Source organism: Podarcis filfolensis (assembly GCF_964270895.1).
Source record: "Podarcis filfolensis genome assembly, chromosome: 14".
NCBI lineage: Eukaryota > Metazoa > Chordata > Lepidosauria > Squamata > Lacertidae > Podarcis > Podarcis filfolensis.
Window position 1 is genome coordinate 27,779,283 of NC_139616.1, and position 15,994 is coordinate 27,795,276.

Genomic DNA, 15,994 nt, shown 5'->3' on the forward strand with positions numbered 1-15,994 from the left:
CCTTTCCCCTTCCTCATTCTTTCCCTTCCTGGTTTTGGAGGAGAGGACGGGGAACTACGTGCAGGGCAGGCACTACTTTGCCGCATTCCTGCCGCTGTTTGTCCCGCACTCCTGGCTGCATACTGTAAGGATGTGAATATAAGCAACACTTTTCACAGTTGGAATTTGGGGGGAAAGTGTGGCTTATTTTCAGGCCAACAAGGCATGCCTGTGTTGGCATACATAAATTAGCCTTGACACTGAAATGTGATTTATATGCCTTTATATTTTGGTTGCAACAAATGAAGGTTTCCGTGTTGGTGAGTGTGTCTGTGTTTTTTGGGTTGCACCCACATGCAGGCACACCTAGAATAGCACCTGTAATTTTCCAGAGAAAGGTTTAGCTGCTCTTTGGGAATTGGGTGTTTGGGGATTAGACATCCATAACCATTAGAGATTCCTTTTGCAGGGTGTCTTCATACAGTTGAGTTTAACAGCACCAGCAATGAAATGGACAGAAGCCTAAAATGGCTTATGAAGGCACCGCAGTGCTCTATCACACCCAAGGCTGGTTTACTGTCACTCCTGCAGAAGAGGTGTGATGTTGGAGCTTCCTTTTTCCACAACTGCTCAGTGTGCTCGTGTGTGTCTTGTGCTTGGACACCTAAGAAAGGGTGGGCAGAGGATACCCAAGCAAGCTGCTTTCTTAGTAGCAACTGACAAACAACCTTTGATGGCAGAGGAAGGCAGCAGCTGGGCCTTGCTCCACCCTGAAGATGACTCACCTTTGCCTTTTCGCTGGGCTCACTGGCCGTGCCATAAGGGGTGTTGTGCAGCTCCTTGGAAACAACACAAAGGAATTCGGCCTGGTCTTCATTCCCATAGTTATAGGAAGATCCAATGCTGACTAGCTGGAGGTGGGAAAGAGAGACAACTGAGGGTGACTGTTCTTGTGCTTCAGACAGAACTTAATAAGGGATTACAACCAAAGCTCTGACAGTCAACATTCTGGGCTATTAAATGAAGGTGGAGCTCTCTCCTTCCTGTTCCCACAAGGGGCATCTAACATTAAGAGTGGCCCCTGTCCCTTCCTATAATTCATGCTCAGGCAGAAGAGTGTGGCATTGTGCAGATAGGAGGCTTCAGTGTTTCACATGGAGTGTAAGCAATTCTGACCACACAGAGCACTGACTGTGTAAACACACAGCTGTGAAACTCCTAGAATGTTGCACAGAAGGAAGACTGCAGGCCTAGAGCCATCCACAATAGACGTACAAAATACAGGCCCAGAGACAGAGTTGTGGGGAATCTACACTCTTCTTTGCTCTTGGAGAGCTAGTGCCTGTTGAGGGACAGTTCTGAGCCAAAAAGATTTTGCTTGATTCCTCCTGCTCTCCAAATCTCCATTAACTGAGAATCTTCCGCCACAGAGAGCTGCGCTGCTTGTACAAACAAATACCAGTGATCTGATCAGTACTGCAATACTGATGGCAGGATCTCAAGCACCGGCCCTGACATGGCATCTTGGTGGACAAACATCACTACATGGCTACAGTTTAGAGCCTAGTTATGAGAATTTCTAATTTTCCAACCAGAGCAGCACACACACAAAAAAGCTAACAGTGGTCATATCACCACCAGAGTTAATCCCAGAGGACTGTGCTTCCAGGAGCTCTCTGCCTTGAAACGGCCACCTGGCACAGTGCTGGAGGAATGAAGTGCTTGGTGCCTGCTGTATGATTTCCCATGGAAATGCCAAGAAGGTGCAACTCAGGCTGAGAGTATAAGCTACATATCAAGCATCTCCTAAGGCACAAGCTCAGTGGCACATCCAAAGGCTTATTCTCAGTAGGGAAATAATGATATTGTCCTTCATTACAGAGTTACTTTAAGAAACTAAAGTTAATATGTGACACACTTTGAGTAATCAGGCAAACTGCTGTAAAACTACAAGCTAATAATGTTATTATTTGTCTGAGTTTCCTGACCATTCCAGGACCCAGGCCCACAACACCCACAATTATTCCAACCCTCACACTCCTCTCTCTCGCCTGCTTTTTTGTTTGTTTGTATGGTCCTTGAAAGATTGAACAGTTTGCTTCCCGTTCTCTTACCTGCTCAAATTTCCAGCCATCAGACATGGTGGAGACCATCTGAGTCAACTCCTCTTCCTGGCACTGCAGCACCCTGTAAACGTGCTTGACTGGCACCTTTGGTGAAAAACACAGAGAGACAGCTGAAAGATGAAGCAGGCCAAGAATGGCCACTGGTTCCAACCATCATGTCTTCCAAACGAGTCCCTTCTCCGTTACCACTGAGCTCCAGAGTGCAAAAAAGCCCCTTGCCTCAGCCTCTGAGGCCTGCCCAGCCAGCAGCAAGATCTCTCTGCTGCCCTCCTCCCCTTTGGCATTGCCACAAGCACAAACATTTCACTCACGAAAGGAAAAAAGGGCATCTGATACCACCAGAAGCCACTTCTCATAATTCCCTCAGTTTGGGCACCAAACACAGCCACACATTCTGAAATGAAGTCAAGCCAAGGATACCTCAAAAACAAATAATTTTTTTTAAAAACTAGCAGGTCCTACCTGTGAGATTTTGCTGTCTCGTTCCCTTATTTTGTCCTTTACAAGTTTGATTAAGGATGTGATGTTGTAGAATTCAGCTTCTTCAAGCACACCTGATTGGAGGGGAACACAAAGTCAAAAGAGGGCCTCATAAAACTCCAGCTGCTTGTGAGAAAGTCTGTGTCACCAACAGGCTCTGAGAGGCATTGCATGGCCAAGCGGCAGACTGTCCCTCTGAAGCGTTGCCCTGGTCAGGATGAGGCAAGGCCTCTGCTCCAAGACCAAAGCAGAAAGAGAAAGCCCAGGAGCAAGGAGAGTGTTCCAGGTAGGTCATGCACCAGCCAACAACCTCCCCAAAACAGTGACTTCACAGCACTTCAGGTGCCAGATCCTGGTTTCTAAAGGATCATTCAGGTCTCAAGATCTGAAGGCCACTGCAAGTTGTAGAGCAATGCTACAAACTAGCCCAGCCCAAACAGGCTGCCATGCTTTGCGTAAGTGAAACCAATTACTGTACACCCAAAGTGATTTTTCACAGCTGTGATCAAACGTTAAAGCAGTTTTCCTAAACAGCAAAACATACCTTCCTCTGCGAGGTCTTTATTGATAACCAGTTTCCCGTGTCGGAGATAATTCAACACCGGTCCAAAGTAGGTTGGATCTCTGTCTATTAAGTAGGCACCTGTTTCATCCTAATTAAAATATGTATGTTACTTATTTATATAGAAATTGTCTTATCACACTTAAGCCATCCTATTCCCAGATCAGCCAACTAAATTAAAATACCAGATTAAATTAGTGTGAGACCCCACAGAGATCCTGACATTCCAACCATGACATGCCCTCATCCATGTCATAAATCAGAAGCTTCCACCATGGATTCAGTGCTCTGCATTAATGAATAATCAGAGCTTCAATTTGGAGGTCTTAATTGTGAAACAGAGCTACTACTCAGCTAGTTTCTAATCTCTAATCAAATACCGCAAGGGATTGTGAAAATTAATAATTTGGCTCAAATGACAATCTATATTAATGTGGGGTAAGAAAAGCTTAGTAACATTTATCCAAATGAGAACAATCCATTTCATTCAACCAGTAGTTATGGTCTTTATACTAAATAATAAACCTAAAACTGCAACCAAAGCAATAAAGCCCTCAAATATCTGGGTTAGATCCAGGCTTAGAAATGTAATGAATGGTCCCTACAGTTCATAAAATGTGCTCTGACTGAGTTGAGGTATCCATTGCAGGAAGATGCCTTTCTCCAATTCTCCCTGCAGACCCCAGCAATCTCCCCTACCCAAAGGTTCTGGTGGGTCCCTCAACCATCTGGAGAAGATTTTTGGAAGGCAAAAGGAACCGAACAGGAAATCAGCAAAAATCTCCTCCTCCTGTCAAGAAGAGGGGCTGTTTAATAAAACATCAAAGGGGCTTAAAAGGTATTTTGTTACACACCTGTACAGAAATATGATTTTGCAGAAGGTTGCCAGAGCCCTCTGAATTCACATTATTTTTATGAGCTGAACACAAAAATTCACCATCCAATCAAGGCTCACAGCATTTTCCTGAACGGCAATTTTGTTATCGTGCTTCCTCATAGGGGTGGTTCCAATTATTAAATTTGCCCTGATATTATTTGTTTTTATGGCACTGGCTTTAATATTTGCAATTTATAATATTTAGACGAAAAAAATGAGTTGGGGGGGGGGACATGGCAGAGGTGTATAAAATTATGCATGGTGTACAGGAACCTCTCCCTCCCTCAAGACTCAGGGCCACACAACAGGCTGAACTTTTGAAGATTTAGGACAGACAAAACGAAGGACTTTTCATTCATTTTTCCTTGATATAGAAATATGGATGTTGTGACAATAATAATGAATAAAAGTGAAAATGCAAAACCAAAACTAAAATAAAGGAAATCACAAGAACTGAATTTCCACTAAGATTTTTTAAAAAGAAAAAAGGAAGGACCTCTTCACACAGCACACAGTTAAACTACAGAATTTACTCCTGCAAGAAGTAGTGATGACCACCAACTTGAACGGCTTTTAAAAAGGATTGGACAAATTCATGGAAGATCCAGCTACCAATGGCTGCTAGCCACAATGGCTATGCTCCACCTCCACTGTCAGAGGTGCTATGTCTCTGAAGCTCAGTTGGAGGGAAACCCAAAAGGGAGAGAGCTGCTGCTGCTGCTGCATTCAGGTATTGTTTGTGGCCTATTCATTCAAGCACCTGGTGAGTCCAGGGTGCTGGACCAGATGGGCTCTTTTTATGTATTGTATGCTACTGCTTCTACGGAAACCACATTGGGAGTTTTTACTCTGAAAGAAGGAATCCAACAATACATAAATATGGTGGCCGAATGAACTACAAAGATCACGGATCCAGTGTTTTGTGACATTACCATACTGCAAAAACCTAGATTCTAGGCATGGATCCTCTTGATTCTTAGAAAGCAGCTCACAAAAATATACCAGCTACTCACAACCTGCATCTATCCCCACTGATTGCATTGAAAACATAACAGTCACTATCTTTCGATTCTACAGGGGCCAGAATGGTAGTTCTCAGGAAAAGAAGCTCAGCATTTTTTAAATAGAGAAACTCAAAATCCACTGCATAATCACAGTCCACATCTAATACCATGACAATTAACTGATGTCGTATTTTAAATTTTTATGGTTTTGTTTGTATAGTTTTATGCGTTATTGTAAACTGCTTTGATTTTTTTCTATGAAATAGTGGTATATAAGTATTTTTATAAATGCCCATTGGAATACAGAGAAACATCAGACAACATTTTTACATGAAAATGCCCCAAATTCACTATCAAAAGACAATGAACATTATAAAATTGTAAAACTAATACTACGTGATGCTTGTGGTGCAAAAAAACTGGGAATGAAGAAGCACTGATCTTCATACATCAATTTTTATTATTTTTTTTAATTTTTTTTGCAAATAGAACCCTTGACCACCTTTGTCTTATCATTATAGTTCACACCTCTGGTTACTCACCACAAAAATTAGCTTCTTGTTGCTGTACACAGCCCATTTCTGATGGCCAGATCCTGATGGATCCATGTAATGATTAAATGTAAACTCCAGTCCCACTCTGGACATTCATGGATTACCAATTCAGTGTCTGTTCTGGTACTTACAGGACATAATATACAATATTCGTAGCACGATGCTACAAGGTCTTTTGCATTCTTGTTGCAAACTTCAGGCCAATAAATTTTTTGGTGCTCTCAGTCCATGCCGTGAAGATCCACACTGAAGGATCCAGGTCCTGTTGCATTGATTGGTATCTTACAATAAATATACAGCCTACTTGTGGATGGATGGATTTTGAGGATGCAAATTATCTCTCTAAGTATGCAACAACTGTATTGCAAAACTCACAATTCTGGTGAGTCTTTGCACCACTAGCAAAAACATGAAACCTGGAAATGGCTTTTCTTGGATCTGAATGAGTTTTACCCTGGGTCTAATTTTTGGCACCATGATGAACTGTGATTTTTATGGAGCAGTCCATGGACAAAGATATAAGCATTGGTTTGATAGTGGATTTGAGGCACCTTCATGTAAAAACCATGGATCCATGAGAATCTATCCAGCTCCTTCCCCCACTTTAGAACTGTGGCAAGCCAGTAATGAAGTTAGAAAGCAGAGTTTGGCACAGAGGTGTACAATGTGCAGTCCAGCAGCACTGGATTTTGCTGACCCCATGATTAAAGAGCACAATCAAGAGCACAGCTCTATTCTTATCAGAAAACAAATCTGAGTAGACTGTAATCTTGCACTGCTGAGCTTACTCAACTGACCTAATAAATATTTGCTCCATAAGGATCTGATTACTATTATGCTTGTGGTAGTGTGGCTAGAATTAGCCAAGCAATGGAAAAGACTACAGTGGGGGGGGGACTGTGGAAATAGCTTATCTGAGAAACTGACATACTAGGATCATACTGACATGAGAAATTGTTTTTTGCTTGGCAGTACTTATGCCAGTAGGAGCAACCTGAAAGGTGGACTCTCTCCCCCTCCTACAATTGTCTCATGAGCAAATATGGCAAGACATACTGGGAGACAGCTGTTTCGACAGTCTGATTTTCTTAGTGTATGCCCACTGTTTATGAAAGTAGCTACTCTATTTTTTCAATGAATATTTAAAAAGTTAAGTAAGAACCAGCATTGATAAACAACATGATCTAAGCAAGTTCAGACTTGCACTCTGAGGCAATACCCAAGGGGCGTTATCAGGAACTAAAGGGCAAGGAGAGGCAGCTCACTTGAGTCATTAAAAGCAAGCTTAAGCTATATGCCAACTGAGTCTTTCAGGACTGGAGTGCAATCTGACCAAGGCACACTTAACAATTAACTAAGCAGCCAGGGGCACTATGAAGACTCTAAGCTTTTATGGACTAGCATCTACCTCATCAGATACATTGCATGTCATTGCTACATAGGTGCAGAGAAAGAAATACAAACAGTGAGATCATATGGAAATGAAATGCAAAAAGAGGCGTCACATTTGCATTAAAGCTTAAAATCCAACAGTTTCACTACCCCTTTGAAGATTCCTTATTCAAGTCTAGGAGCAACCAACATGGTGCCTTCCAGTTGTTGCTGAACTACAACTCCCACCTTCCCTGACCATTTGTCATGCTGGCTGGCGCCGAAGCATGTCACAGTCCAACATAAGGAGGGCACCAAGTTAGCTATTCCTGAGTTAGTCTGTTGGGAGCAGACTTTCTGCATGTTGCCTTCATCTATGAGTCCAACCAAAAGAGAGAATAACTTTACTCCAGAGAAAAGGAGCCAACTCCTAGGGGCGAAGGTCTCCTTCGACCTCCCCAATAAAATATATTTGGCTAAAGTTGATGGGCATTGCCATTCAAATGGTGTGTTATACTGCATCATATGATCAATTATGTGGACTGGAGCTTACCTGCCCCGCCCCCACAAATATTTGATTCAAGTTGGCATCCTGGCCCCAGAGAAGAGGAACCTGTCTGGTGAAAAGAAGTCAAGGCCTGGAGATGCCCAGAGCCCAGATATGCAGAGTCTAGAGTAGCCTTTGCTAATCTGGTGCTCTGCAGATGTTGTTGGACTCCAACCCCCATTAGCTCCTTCTGCCAGCCATGGATGATGGAAGTCACAGTCCACCAGCATTTGGAGAATCATAGATCCCCCCTGGGTAAAACAAGAGAACCTTCAATCTACTAAAAGAAGCCCAGAGACAAAGCTGTTTTGAACAAGCCTTTTAGAGTGACTCTCAAGAAATACAGTCTCTTTCCCAAAGCTGATTTTCTACATCAACAGTAAGTTGGATCAGACAACCTTTGACGGCCCTCCTAGATTTACAAGTGAAATAATACTACCATGTCTTGTTACTTCTGTTCTGCCTAAGAAATCTGTCTTTTGTCTAGGGTGTTAGAAACGTTAGGGTTACAAGTCAGGCTTTATTTTCTCAAATCATGAGGACATACTCCCAGGTGGGTCACCTGGTTCATGCAGCCCCTAGGATGAACCCGTTTGGCCTGTATCTCCAAGCTGGAACCAAGACCAACCAGTTGGCCACATAGCCACAGCAACTATATTTGGGTTTGATTTTCCCTCATAAAACCTTGCTTTGTGTTAATATCTTGCTTGCTAGAGTGTTCTGATAAACTGAAAACTTCACACATTTTTAAGACTTGCGGGCTTTGGTGGGGCCCAGCGCTTCAGTACTGAAGTCTCTCACTTGCCGTATGCCTAGGGACCAGCAGCATGCCCACTGAGGCCCAGGTGGGCTTTGCACAGGCATAGGAAGGGCCCCTTTTATAGAAAGGGGGCTTCGGCTGGTGCCCCACTTCAGGCAGCAAGATGCTTTGAGCTGGCACTGAGATCTCCCTTCAACCCCGTCGCTCCACACCCTCTGCTCAAGACAGTGTGGATCCCTCGTGAACTCGAAGTGCAACCCTATGCATGTTTCCTCGGAAGCAAGTCCTACTGTGCTCAATGCATACTAATTATACATGCTCAACACTTAAAAGTTGCCTGCCTAGATGCGGGAGAAAAGGCGGCCAACCTCCCGGGGAACCGACCAGAAAAGAGCGGGAACCTGACGGTGGGCGCCTCTTTCACGGTAACGACGGCGCCGCTGACACAGGTGGTCTGAGCGGCTCTTTCTCACGCAGAGCCCGGCACTCCGGGAGGAACCGGGGCAGCAAAACGGGGGCCCTTCAGCCTAGTGCCCGCGGTGGGGCGGCCAAGCTATGGGGTTTTCGCCCGGCCTGTCCCCGGAGCACCTGCAGAATGCGGCGGCGGCGGCGGCACCCCCTCACCTTGTCGGAGTCGAGGTCCGGGTCGGCCTGGCAGAGGCGGAAAAGGAAGCTTTTGGGGTCCCTGCAGAGCGTCTGCCGGGTGGTGAGGAAGCAGGTGCCGCCCACGTTCAGCCGGACCCATTTCCCGGGCACGCCGCCCGCGACGGGAGGAGCCGGGGGAGCGAGGCAGCCCCCGCACGACGACGACGACGACGAAGGCGAGGAGAAGGACGACGACGACGAACTGGAGCTGCTGCTGCAGCGCCGGCAGGAGGCGGAGGGAGCCCCGGACAGGCCAAGCCCTGCCGCCGGCACCACCGGCAGCTCGCAGGAGCCCTCCGCCGCCATCCTGGCTGCGCGCCGGAAGGTCCGCCTTCGAAAGGCGTCCCCTCCGGGCAGCTGTCCCAGCAGGCTCTCCGAGAGCGCATGTGCGGCGGCGGCGTGGCTCCGCCCCCTGCCGTTCGGAAGTGAGGGAGGAGAGAGGCCCCTCCCCTTCTGCGGGCTTCTTCTGCTTGCTGGGTACGCCAGCGGGAAGAGGGGCGGAGGCGCTGATTAACTCTTTGCTTGCCGGCCGCTTTTACCATCCAACCTCCGCCTCGCCTGGTCTCTTCTTCCGCGCCGATGGAGGGCGGGGGGGGGGGGGAGCAGGAGCTCTATGTCTGCCAGGAGACCGTTCACGCAGGAAAAGCTGTGCTCTCCCGCCTCCCTGCCTGAGTTTGCGGGCAAAGCGGGGGGCATGTCAATACCCACACTATGCCCACATTTATTTAGTTAAATTGAATTTCTGTACCGCCCTTCATTTTAGGCTTACAGGGCAGTTTATAGCACAAAAGCACATAACATAGCAGTAAACAATAACCCACCCCCCAACAGAATTTTAAAGACCTTGGATCAATCAGCCAAAGGCCTGGGAGAAGAGGAATGTTTTTGCCTGGCACCTAGTAATCTGTAATTGTTATGTACTGAAGTTTTCACCCTGGGCCAGCAGGGGGGGATACTGTAGATAAGTTTTCACTCAGGTCCACATATGCAAATAAGGGATTGAAAGTGACGTTCAGTGATTGGATAGTTACAGAAAGTAGTTACTATTGCGTTGTAGTGGAGCTCTATATAAGCAGGCTGGCTGAACCCTTCAGTTCTGTTCTGGCCTGTGAATAAACAAGAGCTGCTTGAAGAATCACTGTGTCGTCTGATATGTTCACCCACAACTTAACAGTAATGAAGGCACAAAACATAAAGAGGGAGCTTCCGCAGAAAAGGCGCACGAAGGGCCTAAGGTCATATCAGTAGTTCATATCCTTGAGGTCCTGAGTAGTTTTTAAGGCTTTATAGCTCAAAACCAGCACTTTGAATTGGGCCTAGAAACTTACTGGTAGCTGGGAAAGGATCAGTGTTATATGATCAAAGCATATTGTCCTGGTGAACAACCTGACTCCTGAATTCTGTGCCCACTGACATTTTCGAACCATCTTCAGAGGCAGCCCTGCGTATAACACATTGCAGTAATCTAACCTAGAGGTTACCAGAGCATAATCAACTAAAGTTAGGCTATTCCTGTCCAGACAGGGGTGCAGCTGGGCCACCAGTCTAAACTGATGGTTAGAGCATGGTGCTAATAATGTCAAGGACCTGGGTTTGATCCTCATACCTACATATTCCAGCATTGCAGGGGCTTGGACTACCCTCAGGGTCCCTTCCAACTCTACAATTCTATAATTCTAAAGCACTCTGTGCAACCAAGACCACTTGAGCCTCAAGTGACAAGCAATGGATCTAGAAGTACCCTCAAGCTGTGCATCGGCTCCTTTACAGGGAGTTAAACTCCTTCAAGAGCAGGCAACCTCCCATCCATCTGGTCTAGGGAACTGCCCACTAACAGTGCCTCAGTCTTATCGGGATTAAGCTCCAGTTCTCATCCAGGCCATTACCAAGGCATGACACCGATCCAGCACATCCACTGCCTCACCTGCAGATGTAAAGGAGTAGAGCTGTGTGTCACCCACATATTGCTGATAGCATACTCCAAAACTCCAGATAATCCCTCAGCTGCTTCATGTAGCATGGGGGATAAAACCCTGAGGAACCCCGCACTGAAGGCTCCACAGAGCCGAAGAGCACTCTCCAAGCATCACCCTCTGGAAACGATCATGAAGAGTGGTGCCAACCACCACTAACTTGGACAACCACTCCAGAAGGATGCCATGGCTGATAGCATTGAAAGCCGCTGACAGGTCAAGGAGAAGAGGCACATTTCCTCTCTCTTCTGACAGAGATCATCATACAGGGCCACTAAAGCAGTTTTTGTGCCTAGTTGGGCCTAAACCCCAAATGAAATGGATCTGGATCACATTGCCTGGACTGGCTCGGGGCTTCATGGTTAGCAGAAGAACACATGACAGGTGTTTTGCTGCCAGGGTGGGTGGAAATGTCCTCTGTGTGGGGGATATAGCACTGGCTGCATTCTCATGAATACACTGATCTGATGTTGGCCATTACGGCCCTCATTTCTTTGAAAGGTTAGCCTTAAACCTAAAAAGCAGCTTTTAAAATACCTTTGTGGGGGGGAGTAATGTTTGACACTGCAAGCCTTACTCTAATGCAGCATAATGGGGCCTGTGTGTTCTTTTCCCACTCGGGACCCAGCAGCCACTTCTGGGCCACAATATGACAATACATGGCCCTCACACAAAAAAGGGGCTGGGAACTGGAGACTGTCCTCCTTCCACCTACCCAGCTCCTGAAAAATAAGTGAATGATGCAAGCCAATGTGGATCATGGGACATGGAGAGAGAGAGAGAGAGAGAGAGAGAGAGAGAGAGAGAGAGAGTCTCCCAATCCATTGCCAGATTGATACAGGAAGACATGGAGGATCCACCAGTATTTTGCTTTAAAGATGGATCAACGTTTTTCTTCAGCAGTTTCCATACTGGCAATATGTAATGCAGATAGGGGAATTCAGAAGTTTTGAACCATGGAATATGCAATGTTTACTTATCCAAACCTAAATTTGCTTTGCTATTTTGGGAACGTGAATGAAGCGCAGATATGTTTTATTTAAACATGCAATACAAATGCTGTGTGTTAGAGATGAAACTGCAAGCTGCTGCATCTTAAGTTATACAACTCTTAGGTTTTCCACTTAGAAAGAAATGAGGAAATAAAAAAGCTGAAACTTGAAACAATCACCATAATAAACAGGAGGGTTTTATTATCTGGGATTAGAAACAGTATGCAGACATAAGCATCATCATGCAGCAACAGAAGGAACTCAATTTTTAAGAGGAAAAAGCTCAGAAATAAATACCCCTATAATGTAACTATGAAGTAGCAATAAAACTGGATATTGTTACAACTTTTACTATTGGAGAGTTCAGCTTGATCACCACTTAAAAGTATGTGCACTCCTATGTACACTTACCTGGGAGTAGGTCCCATAGACTCAGTGGGATTTGCTTCTAAGTACCATGCATACCAAAAGGTTGCAATTGCTTATAATAATTGTAGACAAGAATTAGCTATCCCAAGCTAATTTATATCACTACCCCATGAAATAATTCATCACTGAAGATACTAACCTAGGTCTCATGTTTATTTCTATAACCAGAATTAATGCCTGAAAAATCCAGAGCTTCCCATTTGGAACCTTCACTTTGAGCTTCATGGATTTCAGAAACAAGTTTGCATAAACTGAAACAAGCTTTTCACACATTAGTTTGCTCCTTAATTGATGGGAAGCTTCCATACAATTCTAGTTCTTTCACAATGCAGAAGATGTGTGAATCTGAGGCAAGTGAGAAGCAGTGTCAGAGGCTGGGTTTGGGACACAAAAGGTTTGTGTCACTGTTTTACGAGTTAGCAGACTCAGCCCAGCTTGTCTTCCTGGACCAAATACCTGATGGTGTTGTCTGTGTGGTAATTCGAACAGAACTTTTCCAAAACACTCAGCCTTATGTGTGGTTTATTTATATACACTTGATTGTAAAAACAACAACCACAACCACCCCTCAAAGCAGTTTAGTAATCCAGTCAAATGCAGCAGCAAAATGCTACCCGCCTCCCAAGGTCTAATATTTGCAGCAGTGTGAACTGTGACAAACACGGCTTTTAAGACTAATGCACTTGTCCTGAAAGTGGCTGAAGAGAGATGATTTACTTGAGAGCAAGAGTATGGAGAGTGCCGTTAACTAGATACCTCAACCCTAGTCCGGACTTGAATTATATTATCACCTATTCTAAAGGTGTCCACTCAGCCACCTGAACCAGCATTTCCGCTCTCTTGCCTTTTGAAGCTTCAGACCTGCTGTGAAAGTGAGATGACTGGATCTCTTTCCCCTTCTCTGCTCCTCCTGTCTGTTCCCCCTTGGTCCAAACTGACTCTTCCCCTTTAGTGCTATTTTTCTTATGGTCCTCCCACTGGCTCTACTCAAGGCTGGGAGAGACTGCTTGACCGGAAGAGATGGGACACCATTTTTAATGGGGCAGAGATGCTTCCTCTTAACCCAAGTAAATAGCAGGATGCAGCCAGCAAATTTAGGCAAGCCAAGCAGAAAAATGTGTCCTCTGGTGCAGTCGCAGAGCAGTTCTGCCAACATAATAGTGTCGCTGGACATTTCTTACTAGAAAGACTCCTTGAATCATTAGAGAGATGAATTGTGCAGAACAATTATCATCCATGGGAGAAGTCAAATCTGCGTGTGTCATCATTTTCCAGAGAGGAGCTTCCCAGCACCTCTCCTGAGACAATCTAACACAGTTGTGGGGGATGCTAAATTGCCGCTTGGTTTCACCCAATGGGATTCAGTTTTACCAAGGGGTGGGGGGAAGGAAGAAAATCAACCAGCATGATTGACAGCTGTTGGAGGGGGATTCTCACTGCCAAAAGCACTTCTACTTGGCTCCACTACTTCTGGTGGCTTGTTAAGAGTCATGGTTGCATTGCCTGGCTACAGGAAAATAATAAATCCATGTTCCATGTGATGGCTATTGCAGACAGTGTGCATGTATGAACAAACAAACACGTGGGTGTGTCAAAGCTTTACAGGAAAAATGGTCCAACTTGTAGACAGAACTAGAGAGAACAGTAGACCAGCCTCATCTGCTCCAGAAGTGCTATTCACTTTGTGCTGGTGGAACTTTGAAAAGAGCGGATTCTCTTCTTTCCAGCAACAACCAGACACTCTCCACTTCCAAGTCTACTCCTGACTTTAAGGGCAAGAGAAACCCTCACCTTCAAAATGGAACCTAAATCTGACACCTCTTGCTCAGCACTAGTGAAATATTCTCTCTTACGGTACAAGTGAAAAGTGAACAGAAGTGGTACCAGTACTTTTGGGGGGTGAGGAAGAGAACTGGTGTCTGGGCAAGAACCTGTTCCCCTCCTTGCAAAAATGCTTAGGCTACCCAGATATCACAGCACACCATAGAGAAAGAATGCTTGCAGTGAGAAAGCAATATCTTTGCTATGTTACAAGAAATGTTTGACCATAACAGTTTAATAGGAAAAGGACAAAAGAACGATATGAAACATTTGATAGATATGACTCAAGTACCATACACTTCCCCTCCTTTGTATCAACATTTTTACATAAACACAACAATTAGTCTGATTAGTGGAGGGGCTTAAATATATTTAAATCATGTAAAATATTTTCAAAGTTGCTAAAAGGTCTGACGCTTTGCCATTGAACAAGACAGGAATATATTTGTACACCTCATTATACAAAGAGACAACAAATCAAGTCATCAGTTGTACAACCGCGCTTCTCTCCCCAGGCACAACAGGCCAGCCCCCTGCAGTGCTCCACCCTGGAAAGAACCAGCTTGCTCCCCCTCCCCCTCTTCGGAAAAGGTGAAGAGTCTATTTACTACATCAATACAGCTTGGTACTAACTAGGCAACCTCTCAGTTAGTATTAGTTAAAAGCATGCTGGTAACTTTAATGCTCCTTATTTCAACATGTAAATGCATCAAATTAAAATTCCATGTTTAAAATTGTATGAAATTTGATTTCCAGGATTAAGTGCCACATTCAAATTTTCCCTCTCTTACCACCTGTGCCGGAGTGTATCTATCTGCAAAACATGCAATTAGAAGTACCATCCATGGAGAATCCTGCAACTGGACACGACCTGAAGGGTTCGGCAAGGGCGTCCATCCGCTTGCAGCAGCGGTTACAAGTGCTGGATACCAACTAGAGACCAACTAGAAGGGAGGAAGTGGCAGCAGAAACAATGGTGGCCTCTCACACGGAGATGTTTCAAAGCTCCCTGACGAAACACAGTTGCATGATAAAATCAGAAAGTCACAGTAATAATCCCGCCCCACATGATCTGGGCTGTGCGCGTGGCTTGGCTTAACTCATCTACACTCAAGTCAGCAGTTTGCAGCAGAAGCCAAGGGAGTCTCTCACGGCAGCAAAGAGAGCTGTGCAAGTGTGTGTGTGTTTGGAAGCCTCAACAGAAGCACAAAAGCAAGCAAAGCGACCCTGAATTCCATTGGTTGGGCTTTTCCTTAGAGAAGGAACTAGTTTTGGCCCTGGAGATGGATGTAGGCTGGGCTGGGAGGAGTCCTCAGGCTGGGAGCATGTGGCGCTCTAGCAGCAAGGAGGGAGGCAGGGCACTGGGGGGGCAGTCTCATTTCGCAGTGTTCTGGTGGTATATGTGTCGCCAAACCTCGTGTATCTTTTTGCACCATTTATGAGCGTTCCCACTTGGGTCCATCAGGTAGTATGTCCTGTTAGGCTACAAGTAAACAAAGGTTTAGTGCCTACTCATTCCTGCAGCAAGAACCTAATTAAGCTGACCAAGGCCAGCAGGCAGTGCATGGGCTTGGGCCTCCCCTCCCTCCCCTGGGGGTGAAGGCTGCACACAGCACTTTGTACATCAGAAGTCTCCCACAGTAAAAACCAAACAACGGGCAGGAGCTATTAAAAGGCAGGGGTGGCTGTGTGAGCCAACTCTGGCCTGAGAAGGTACAAGAGTCATCAGTGTGTGGAGCTGTGTCACTGGGGAGCTGCTACTTCAGGAAGTTCTAGATCCATTTTTCAAAAATGGGAAGGATCCCACAGCCAATTAACACCTCCAGCACCTTCCTCAACACCTCCAGCACCTCCCAGGAAGCACTGGCAGCTGA

The 15,994-nt window shown here is 45.4% G+C and overlaps 1 protein-coding gene across 3 annotated transcripts in view; it reads right to left on the reverse strand.

Annotated features, from left to right (window-relative positions):
• PDPK1 (3-phosphoinositide dependent protein kinase 1) overlaps positions 1 to 15,994 on the reverse strand; it is a 43,519-nt gene that overhangs the window by 11,267 nt on the left and 16,258 nt on the right. The window contains exons 1-5 of one of the 3 annotated variants that reach the window (XM_083587180.1): positions 8,885 to 9,276; positions 3,130 to 3,238; positions 2,568 to 2,659; positions 2,094 to 2,189; positions 765 to 890 (exon numbers count right to left, since the gene is read on the reverse strand). In XM_083587180.1, coding sequence (XP_083443306.1) covers positions 765 to 890; positions 2,094 to 2,189; positions 2,568 to 2,659; positions 3,130 to 3,238; positions 8,885 to 9,211 — 750 coding nt within the window. In that variant the 5' untranslated portion in view covers positions 9,212 to 9,276. Of the gene's footprint in view, positions 1 to 764; positions 891 to 2,093; positions 2,190 to 2,567; positions 2,660 to 3,129; positions 3,239 to 8,884; positions 9,277 to 12,048; positions 15,604 to 15,994 lie in introns of those variants that run through there. The other 2 variants (XM_083587181.1, XM_083587179.1) reach the window with 2 other exon arrangements.